The sequence below is a fragment of the Brachycentrus maculatus genome, unplaced genomic scaffold (assembly GCF_059751285.1).
Source record: "Brachycentrus maculatus isolate JH-2025_06_01 unplaced genomic scaffold, ASM5975128v1 h1tg000050l, whole genome shotgun sequence".
Lineage (NCBI taxonomy): Eukaryota > Metazoa > Arthropoda > Insecta > Trichoptera > Brachycentridae > Brachycentrus > Brachycentrus maculatus.
This window is the reverse complement of record NW_028280804.1, coordinates 1575363-1587473: the sequence shown is the minus strand read 5'-3', so window position 1 is coordinate 1587473 and position 12111 is coordinate 1575363. Positions and strand designations below refer to the sequence as shown.

At 33.1% G+C, this 12111-nt stretch overlaps 1 protein-coding gene across 9 annotated transcripts in view; it reads right to left on the bottom strand.

The window, feature by feature from the left end:
- AMPdeam (AMP deaminase) overlaps nt 1-12111 on the bottom strand; it is a 41995-nt gene that overhangs the window by 4577 nt on the left and 25307 nt on the right. For all 9 annotated transcript variants that reach the window (XM_088277845.1, XM_088277849.1, XM_088277850.1 and 6 more), the window contains 10 exons: nt 10175-10307; nt 6379-6574; nt 3535-3754; nt 2962-3087; nt 2481-2679; nt 2237-2368; nt 1981-2144; nt 1323-1446; nt 1052-1218; nt 334-454 (listed from right to left, as the gene is read on the bottom strand). In XM_088277845.1, the coding sequence (XP_088133971.1) occupies nt 334-454; nt 1052-1218; nt 1323-1446; nt 1981-2144; nt 2237-2368; nt 2481-2679; nt 2962-3087; nt 3535-3754; nt 6379-6574; nt 10175-10307 (1582 nt within the window). The remainder of the gene's footprint in view (nt 1-333; nt 455-1051; nt 1219-1322; nt 1447-1980; nt 2145-2236; nt 2369-2480; nt 2680-2961; nt 3088-3534; nt 3755-6378; nt 6575-10174; nt 10308-12111) is intronic.

The following is a 12111-nucleotide window of genomic DNA, read 5'->3' as shown; positions in this document are numbered from 1 at the left end:
TATTTAATAATAACTGATGGAATGAAGTCTTGGCAAAATGGTTATGTACAATACGCTAATGTACGTGACTGCATAACAAAGTCATCGCACTTCGCATCCATCTCCTAAAAAGTTGCCATTTGTCACACCCGCCATTTTGGCTGGCAGAAGATACTATTATTTTTCTTTTTTTTGTATTAGATCTGAAAATCTATATTTTTTTTCAAGAAAGTGACTCTTCCTGTGATGTTAACGTCAAGCTATCCTTCCATCTCTTTGGTGGTCTTCCGGGAAGCATAGAGGCTCACACTCCCCTTTAGGGACCAGAATAAATAAATAAAAATCCACTGTTACCTTTCTGAGTAGGAGGCCGTGAGATATGTTTTCAGCCATCATGAAGCCGCAGACTAAATGTTGAACCGGACCAGCTTCACCGCAATGAGGTCTGTGCACAAATGTATTCATACCCATCTCCCTGAGAAAAAAATAGTCATGCACATATAGAAAAATAATGAACACTTTGACAAACAAACGTATTGATAGCTCACAATGAATACAAATTATTTTTCACGTGTCGGAAGAATAAAAAAAATACTGTACTTTATAATTTAATGTCCACTATTGTAATATGTATTTAAAATGTTTAGGAAACCGTAGGGTTGTCGAAAGAAAAAATTATGCTAGCCGGAACCCATTTGTCAAAATAAAGTATTCATCTCTCTCTCTCTCTGGTCTCAATCCTGCGGATTGGTCTGTAGCAACAGATTACATCTCTTTCGCCATTCTCGCCTAGTTTCGGAAGTCCTCTTCAGCTCCTCATACGTCGAGCAGCCCATGTCTTCGTATAAGTCGCTTAGGTATTTGCGATTAGGTATTAGAACAATGATACTCTTTTTCCCACCTTTTGGCATCAATTCATCGCACGATAATGTAAGCACCAAATGTATTAATTAAATTGAAACAAACCCTGTTTTGTGTGTTTTATTTATTCATAAGGCTGTAAAGTAAACTTTTTTATTGTTGTTGGTGAATTACTATTAAAAACTTTTTCAGCATAGTATTGGGAACTTACTTTCTGAAATGATTCAGGACTGTCATGTTGGCGTACATGTAGTATTGGTAGTAGGCATATGGAGGATTCTCAATATCATTCCACTGATCTGGTGTTGGAACGTCTTTATCGAATAGTGGGTTCTCCGGCTTACTCTCGTCATCCACAGAGTCGAACCCGATCACATACTGTTGACAGAAAATATTAAATTTTTAATGCACTTTCTTATTCTTACCTTAAACATATTATTTTTACCGAATATTGATGAGAATGTAAATGAGGAATACGATACCTGCAAAAACTTGTGCAATTCTGGGTGTGCCTCAGGGTTGTTAGTTGCTTCAAACAAAGGCAAGAATATGTTGTTCAGAATCTCTTGGAAATTATCCATCATCTTGTTTAGCTTGAAGATATCACTGAAATAATTTATACAAACATTAAATTTCATATACTTAGGATTAAAAAATTCAACAGCCCTAGCTCCCTTTAGAAATTAAAAATATAAAAGACACAAACACTCTAAAAATAAGATTTAGCGAACACTTTAAACTTATACAGACTATACAATAGAAAACTAAACAAGATAACTCCCTCGCACTGCATAAAAATATATGTTCCCCAGTAATATTTTTTTTTAAACGCAGAACATGATACTATCAAAAAAGAAGAAAGAAGTCCCTCTCCAAGCACAAGAGCTCAGTCTCTCATTTAGAGAGGGTCAGTGCAACTATAATTATAAGATTGTATTAAGTAGAAATATATAGAAATTGTATTAAATTGTATAAAAAAATTAACTATATTAAATAAATTAAATAAAAATAATAATTACACCATTTATGTGAAATTTTTAAATATAATTATATATTATATAATAAAATAAATTAATTATTAACATTCAAGGAGAGTTTTTAAATACATGGTCATAATATGTAGTCGGTACTTTTACTCACTAGAGTCGAGGAATCTGTATTAGCCAGCGGACATTGTCAGAGTAAACATTATAGTCAATAGCCCATTTGGCCAACTTTTTCCACTCTGAAGCATTTTTGCCGTAAATTGAAAGCCTCAGCTCCGAGTTTTGGTATTTACTTTCTTCCAGATCCGCCGCCACTTCCTAGTATAAAATATTTCAAGTCAATGTTATAATAATTCGAAATACTTTAATACATATTAACACTGTGCATGTTGACCTAGTCGATTACTCACCTTTATAATCCTTGCAAAATATTTCCCGTTAAGGTCATTATCAGTCTTGAGGAATACCTCTCTCAGCCTACTCTCTCCTATCGGATTATATTTGGCGTTGAACTTGTCAAATCTGTGAAATGTGTTACGATCCTGTAACAATACAGACATTTATGAAATAAATCAATTATCAGTGTCAAATATCTTCCTGTTATATACCAATATAATGAATATCCCAAAGTATAGAGTGAGAATGAGTACTCACCGCATGTACATCCAGCATGTCAACTGTTAGGTCGTAGGTGGTGAGATTCATGGACTGGAAGACCTCCTTCAGGGTCATGGGAGTACCTCGCTGACAAGTCACCACCTCATCTGCGTGATTCTTCAAAGTCTTCTTGATGAAGCGGAGGAGATGCTTCTGGTTCATGCATGATGCTGCGTGGATGTGAGTGTCCACTTTTCTAATGAAATGAGAAAATAAGATGAATACTTTTGATATAACTTTATTAATGCATAATAGACAAATAATGTAAATAATTAGTACATATACTGAACACATTATTGTTGGGAGGTTTTTTTACTGGTAACCGCAAACCCGATTCCGATCAATACAATGTTATTTGGCCTCTCTCACGGTCCACCAAAAATAAGTGTATCCCACTCTCTACCAACAGTATATAAAAGACACTTAAGTATTTCTCACAAACAATGTGTTAATTTAATAAAATGGAGTAAGAACTAACCTTATGTTATAGAAATCTCTATGTGGAACAGCTTTTTGTGAGGCCAATTCTCTCAACTCGTTAAGTAAGACATGCAGTTGGAACTTGGATGACAAATAACTCAAGCGACGGTAGCAGAATGATTTTCTGAAAGAGAAATGAAAGGTTATGGCAACATAAATATGAAGAAATGGTAATGGATATCTCTGGAAAAAAAAAGTTTTCAATGTTTCAGAGCATTTTTTTAACCACTTAACAGTCAAATTTTGGCGAGAAAATTAGACGGTGCAAGAAATCGTCACTAACAAGACTGGCCGAACACCACTCGGGTTGGTCAATAAATAAAAATACATAAATATATTTGGCTCAACAAATCAATACCGAGAAGTCGGAATACGATATTCCCGAACAACACTCGGGCTCAACATTACATTGCAAACTCCTTGGCTAAAATAGGAACTGGTTAATGCATATTTAAATATTTAAAGACAATACCCAGAAATTGGTCTTTCGAGTTTAAAATATTTTGAATATCATCAGTTAGTTTAGGTTAACATTTAAACATTTCAAATGATAAGTGATTATCAAACTTACAGGGGTCCATCAGCTATCATGCTGCAGAGGATATTCATGTCTTGAACGAACTGTGGTAACTTTATGTATGGGTAGTCCAAGGGTTTATCATTATTGAGGTCTTCTTCATTGGCATACACTTGGAACACTCCCTTAACGGCTTTCATAATATAATTTTTACTCGGGGGTGTCGGACAGTCCCACGGATCTCCCTCTGATGCCGGCACGTGAACAGGGTGATCTAAAATGCATTAAATACATATATAAACCATGTGATCAATTGAATATTTAACTAAAAATACTTGGGCCAACCAATATTGGTCAAATTTTAAAAATTCTTCCCGTCTGTTAGTATAACCCAACTGAGCGGCTTACTTTTCCTAAACATAGCAATTCCTCTTTCACTGTCGATTTTACTGTCAAACAATTGTTTAATGAAAACTAAATAGGTATTATAATGCTAGGCAGAATACCCAAATGATGTGGGGATTGTTCACTTACGGAACAAAACTGAATTTGTCATGACTTGAATTATGCAAAATTGGAATATAACTCTGAGAATAAAACAATAAACTTTACCTACTGTAAAATGCAGTCTCTAAAATTTAGAACACTAAATTTACGAAAAACGAGAAATAAATCAAATTAATATCATATAAATTTAGGTCTTTAATCAAATCTAAATTAACGGAAGAAAACTTTAGTAACATTAAACTTTAAAAATTAAGGTATTTAATTTTTAATGATAATTTGGGAATGAAAACATCTGCAATTTTAACAAACATGTACTTTACAAAGCCTTATGAGAATGAAACTCAGTGAATCGACGAAACGATGATAGCTATTTATGGATACAGATCAATTTCAATTACAAAAATTTCAATAAGCAAGTTACCTATACGAAATGAAATGAAGAATCTACACAAATTCAATAAATAATATAATATTATGTATCTACAAAATGCTGTGTTAGTCAAAATACAAAGCATTTCAAGAAAGTGAAAATGACTTTCAATTATAAAAGTGAGGTAAAGAATATATCTACTCAAATATTGTACAAGATTTCTGTTGTTGTTATTAAGTGGTTTATTAAAATCAATTGTGATTTTTCTTGCAATGTCTTCAAATACTATATGGAATATTTTTTCTGTTAAGAAAACAATACATTGAATCTCATACCTACTTCACTGTTTGTTTCGTAGCCACATAATAAAAGTGATATACTTATATATATTTTATTATTAAAATGACTGTTGAACGGTGAAAAAAAAACATTTGGTAGAAAACAGAAAATAATTTAGTTTGAATTCCTTTCAATAAAGATTAATGAATTTCAAGGATCAGTTTTAGTTTGCAATGAATATATTTTCCATACAGAATCATAATTTCAGAAAGTTGTGTTCAAAATCATGTGACTTGAAGGAACAAAATGGTCCATTCTGGTCCAAGATGGTCCATGACATTCACAAATTGTATAGGAAAGGCTAGTGAATAATCATGTATGAAGGCTAGTAAATAATCATGTATATAGCTAATTGTAAGATTAGACTTTGTGGCTACGGCATACGAAATGTGCACAAATCCACTTTATTGAAATACAAGAAAATACATACCTACATAATAATATTGTTACAAGTGTGATTGGATACGTGAGGTTATTACGGGGTAGGATACTGTTACCATATAAAAGGAAGATAGTGGAGCTGGAAATTTCTTCTACGGAAGAATCGTCACCTGCACATTTGTTGAATTTATTTATTTATTTGTATGTGTACTTGACACAAATGAATTTCAAACTAAAATAGGTGTCTTAGGTGATAAAATTGTTGAATCGTTCCAATATAGAAAGAATATTTTAAACAATAGGAGTTGACATTCAAGAAAGATGTAACGGGAAGAATACACAAAGGGTGGGTTAGGTAAGGTTATTAAAGCTAATTGGTAACGTTGAAGGTTAACTAACCAGCTCAGCCAAAATTACATTACAACAAGAGAGATAAGAGTTCAGGTACAAAGGTAGGTAACATACTCAATATTACAATATTTATATGAATTGTTTATATGAATTTCTTGTTTCATCAGACTTTTTTAAATTATAAAAACCAACATACAAAATAAAAATAGGATTAAGTAGTCAGGTAAACTCAGAACTCTTTTTTTATGAGAAAAAAGTTGAGTGAGTTTATGTCGCAAGAATTAAGATTTTATTTTTACTATCTTAACAAAGGTATTATTGTTTTTAAAGTTCAGGGTGGATTCTTATTGGACAAGCACAGGGTAGACAACGGGATATATGGTTAAATTTTGTTGGATAAAAATGTACTTAATAAAAGATGAAGTTACAAGATTCAATGTTGATTTAAAGTAGATAGATAGTTTGGAAAAATGCAAGTGAAAAGATTCAGGATTGATTCTATTATAAAAAATTATGTGAAGAAAGGTTACAAGATTTAATTAAGCTTGTCTTTTACTGTATAAATAGTTTAAGAAAGGTAAGTTTACAACATTCAGGGTCGATTTCTATCAGATTAATATGTTACAAGTTTCAGAATTTTGAATTTGTTGGATAAATGGTTTAATAATAAATAAAAGTTAATTTTTGATGGAACAATAGCTAGGAAAAGATAGATTACAACTATCAGGATCACCCTTCCCCCTCTAGGAATAAAACCCGGGGCCTCGAGCATGGTAGCTAAACACGCTTACCGTTGTACCACACACGGTGAATGTTACTTCACTTAACAGTCCTGTAAATACCCAGACTCCCATATTCTTGCTGACCCATGTCGAGATGTCGACATGACTTAAGGTAGGGTAAGGTAAGGTTAGGTTGGGGTTGGTTAAGGTTAGGTTAGGTTAGGTTACCTTCGATGGTCATCTTGTCGTCGTGCACCTCCTCGACGTGGCCGTTGGCCAGCGTCTGCTCGGCCGTGTCGAGCGTGCGCAGGAAGCGCGCCGTCATGTTGGGGAAGTTCTGGTGCGACACGGCCATGTAGCGGCGCCGCGTCTCCAGCGCCTGCACGAGCAGCCCGGACGCCTCCTGCAGGTCCTCCAGGGGCACCTGCACCAAACCGGACCATTGCCATAATACCATATACAGTGAAACCTCTATCTATCGTTCCTCGAATAATCGTTTTCCCGGATGTGTCGTTTAATTCTCCTATCCCGAATTCATTTCATACAAGATAGATCGCATCGATCGTTTCTATCTACCATTTTGCCGCATTGATCGTTTGAATCACGCCGCACATTTAACATATTTTGTCTGTTTTTTTGCATTCTTCTCAATTTTGTTACAATTGACGACAATATCCCAACGTGTGGTATAGAAACTATATAAAGCTTGCGTGACTTAAGGTTGACAGATACAGCAGAGGTCGATATTGATGAAGAGGAGCCGCTGCCTGTAGGTACTTTTATTTTCAGAAGCATGCACACTCTTTTAAAAATTAAAAGCTTTCTACTACGCACATTCAATAACTGATGCCGAAATAATATTTGCAAAGCCCAAAGTATACTATTGATTTATGGAAACAAAAAAGTCAAAAACAAATGTCTATCAAAGATTATTTAGAATGCAAAAAACATAAATATTTTTTTGGTTCTGTTAAATAAAAACATTTATTTGCATCTAAAATTTGTAGTCTGCTTAGAATTTTAACCTAACCATTATTATGCAGATTGGGAGGACGGTATCTTTACTCGATTGTATCTTGTTGTGTATTGACTTCTTAATCCCGCATCAATTGTTTTCCCGCATTCATGGTTTATTTTAATAGGTCCCTTTAGAAACGATGGATAGAGGTTTTACTGTACCAAGCTAGGACACAAAATGCCGAACCCTCTTCTAGTGGAACGGAAGGTCCGCTAACGACAGCCAACAGACCGGCTTCTCCTGAGAAATTTTACGTGGTTTCCTCCTAGCAATGAGCAAATGCTGACAGTTCCTAAATGGCCCAAACTAGATTATTCCTCCTGTCCCCAACACAGATTAATATAAAACATTTTTTTTAAGAAATAAAAATTCCCTCAACGATCTATAAACCTTGTACATAATGAGCAAGGCCTTGTACGTAAATGCAACTCCCATCTAAAAACATACCATTACCTATTATCGTCAGCTCGATAATCCGAATGTAAATCGTGCAATAGGTCGTTCGGATTACTGACTGTTTTGAGAAAATTGAGAGAGAAAAGGGAAATTTTGGTTTGTGAAAATGCTATCTATTTTAAATATTTATTTCGGCACTGAATGAATATGACTGTATAAGAAGTCCCTTTATCGATTACTTCAATAACTTGGAATAATACGAGGAACCATAATTAATAAGAAATTCTTTTACTTCGAAATCATTCGGATTACGGAGCGTTCGGATTAGCGAGCCGGCACTATACTGTTATTACTAATTTATTCTAGTAGTGAGATTAATGGGAATTTATATGTAAACAAAAAAATATCGCCATTAAATTTCGATATGATTTCTTACATTTTTTCTCAAATTTATCCTGGCGAATTTTCGAATGGCCCCGTTTTCGAATTTTCGATTGTATTGTTGTTTCATAGATTTTTAATACTTTTATTACTTTATAAAATAATACATATTAGAAATGTGAGATTTCTATTTTATTTCTTTTCCATTTGACCAGACCGAGCCAAAGCAACGCGTGGCTGGGTACAGCTAGTCGCAAATAATAGATTAGCCTCACAAATCGCTCACTCCTTTCAAGAACGTCATAAATCAAAAATCGACAATTTTAAGCTGTGCATACTTTCGGAATGTCCAGAAAATGTACTATATCCCAGCAAAAGCGGCATATTTTTAACTTAATATTTACCCACTACAGGGGAGAAAGTGTTGTTTTTGTATTTTGAAGAAAAGGTATTGTTTAACTATTTTTTTAAATATACTTAATATTTTTCAAATGGAGAAAAAACCTTCAGGTTTTACCTAAAAAGATCTATTGTACAGTAAAAAGTTCAATAAGTGGCTTGATATTTGTTTTTAATACATTGTATTATATTTTTAAACTTTAAAAACGTTCTCCTGAAAAATCAAGTTTTTTGATTTATGACGTTCTTGAAAGGAGTGGGCGAAATGTATTATGCTTCCATCATATGTAGTTATGCGTGTTACTAACCCAGGCATGGGGAACCTTTCTATTTCAAAAGACCACATTCACTTATCTGCTTCAACATGAGGCCGCAGTAAAGAAAACTTTGACACCCCCCCTATAAACTAAATATTTTTATTATATCACAATATAAATTGTTAAAAATGCAATTTTAAAAAATATGGAAAAATGCCTATTTACAAAAATTGGCATCAGTCAAAAGGCCGCACTAGAATAGCCAAATAGGCCGCAGGTTCCCCATGCCTATACTAACCCGTTCCTATAATATATAATAATAATATATAATATTGCACTGCAGATAGTAATGAATGTCTAATATCTGTATGATAATTACGTTATTCATAAAATAATCCCTTTGTTGTTGAAACCAGCTTATGTTTAGTTAACAGGATAATAGAAATATCGTGAATGGATCCGATTCCCATTAGAACTACTAATTCTACCTAATACAGAGTACAAAGAACACTCCAATTGTGTTCTCAATGACAAATGTGACGTGGAATATCCTTATCAACCCATATTAATCCGTCTAATAGTAATGTGGCCAGCTAATTTGTATAGGGAAATGTATGTATATTAGCCGTAAGCACATCGGATCGTGCAAAGATAGCATATTCCAAAATGGACGATATTTTAAAATTTGAAATCGTCGAAAATTATTTTTAAATAATACCCATGAAATTCGTTAACGTTTTACTGAAATTTTTCATGAATTGAGTTTTGCCGCGATTTTCCCGATCTAATTATAAACTTTTAATTTTCGAATTTCGAACTATAATATTTTCATAATAAAAATTTACCCATTGCTTTAAAATTTTGAAATTATAGTATCTACTTAATCGAATTATTTTATTTACTCTTTAGAAAATGACTTTATCAGTATTTAATCGTAATATTTTGATTTCTTACAAACTATTCATCATTCAAGCAAATAATTGTTGTAGAAAGAAAGTGTGTTGGTTATATACTACAATACTTACCTAATAATTTATTGATTTATTAACAAAAAACAATTTGATCTTTCAAAAAATCTTTGATTTAAATCAAAAGTAGAAAACTTAGAATGGTGAATGTTACAGTGTGTAAAGTAATCACCAATCATTCACTGGTCGTAAGCCCTATAAATAATTCTATATTCTCTTATCATTATACAATAATCCATCTTTTCTAAGATATAAATTTAATATTGATTTTTTATTTATTTAAAAAACTCCTATGCGGGGCATAACCCAGAATTTGTGAATAAAGATTTAGACACACTCAAAATAATGTGGTCATTTTTTTAAAATATAGACTAACTCGACGCGCGGCGGATCAACATTTGCTTCTTAGTGAACGAGTTTTCCCGCGATTTTTCCGTGATCTAATTTTAAAATTGAACGACTATTTTGAAACAAAGAATCGTTGTAGAATTATCAACAATAGTACCTACCTATGTTAACGTACAAATAAACAATAATTCTAATATTTTAAAAAATCTTGTCTATGTTTTTTTTCATCAATCTCTTCAAAAGAATTAAGAACTTACCCCGGAAGTGTCTTCCCCACTAATGGAGACTCTCTGGAAATGTGGCACGAAATCATGTTCGTCCAATTGCTGGTGTCTGTCGTCCAATTCATCCGCCATGCTCCCGACTACCGACTTTTTCTCCTCGGCTGCCCTGTGAACAATTCAAACACAAAATTAAACAACTATTAACCTACCCTTCTAAAAAAATACGAACACTGAAAACAAAATAGCAATAAATGGGATATGAAATTTCGACCGAAATTTCTTGGTTGGTTCCTGTTATATCAAAAATCACTTTATGTTATCATTAAAATAATCGTGTTATATATACCTATAAATCATCTTTTTTTATTAAATAAAAGGAGACGATAATACATTATTACCACGATGCTCTAGATAAAGATAAATAAATTTCGTTACGTTTAAAAAAATGGCGAATTTTAAAATAATATAAAAACCCTCCGATTTAATGGTGGTACAGTTAATTATGTCTTGATTGCTATCCATGCAACGCTTTCATTCAGACGACAGCCATCACACTGATGAGTTATTCTACGTATTAGTCACTAGCAAAATATTCAATACCCCTCCTCCCTTTAATGCTTCGTAAGTCGTAATATCATCGTATACTATACAAAACACCACGCATAAAGCAAAACATTTAATTGGATTCATAGGTGACACATTCATAGTAAATAGTATTAAACCTTACAAACTATATGAAACTATTCTTTATTTCAACAAAAGCATCCGTCATCAACCTTTTCCTTGCCCACTACACGGTAATAAGGGAAATGCATCTGAATAATGCAGTAATATCTTGATTGTAAATTAAATAAGACAAGGTATGACTCCGGAATTCTGGAATTTCATACAGAAGATAAAATTTTTACTTCGTAGTGTATCTTTAACTTTTATCCGGTTGAAAACAAACAAATATTTATTCATTTTATATTCAGTACCATTAACTTACTGACAATACTGATCGGTTTCAAAATGCCCAAGTGGAGAGAAAAAATTCTAGAAGCAAAGTAAAAGTTATCTAAAGTGCATACTTTCACATTATCTATTTATTCGCTGTAACTTCAGTCCGGGAAACATAACTATTGAAAAAATGGTTCAAAGATATTTCTTAGCTGACAACGCTGGGAGTTAACCTTAACTGGAAGGGAACCCAGTGTCTAATGCATGGTGGCCAAATATACAAACCACTAAAATACAGAGGTCAATAATCATTAATTTACACAAAAACAAAAAAAACATTGGAAATCGTTTAATAACTTGGCATTATTTTGACAGCTTTTTTTTAAATAAATTTATTTAATAAAAATAATAAAACCCTTATCCGCACCCCAATGGTGCATAGGGCACTGTGTCATATTAACGCAGTGTTATCTTAATCGTTTACACATGAAGGAAAGGTGATCAGCCCTCCGCTTCAGGTACCAGTCCAGGGTGATATTGAATAAATATTACAGTGAAAAAATCACTTATATTTATTTTACCCCCCTTGGGAATCGAACCCGGGACCTCCAGAACGGTAGCCGAGCGTGCTGACCATTACACTACGGAGGCGGACGAAATTTAATTAACTCTCCAGAATTATGTTATTTATCTTTATACTAATATTAAAAATAATAATTTACATACTTTTTATATATATTTCTTCCTCTTTCTTTTTCCCTGTACCAACGCTTGGAGTCTTGTTTATTCCCAAACATTTTTAATTATGCACGCACTAAGAGATCACGTTTAATAATTATTGTTATTGTTATTGCCTGAACGAATTGCTAAGTACGTATAACTGAAAAATAAATTATTATTTCACTTCACGTGGCAACATTAGGCGCTCGCTGTCAACCGACTTCAAAAATAAAGGAATACCAGGCAACCGTTATATGAATTCGAAACATTGAACATTCACACAAAGAAAAATGTAACTCGAGCTTGAATCG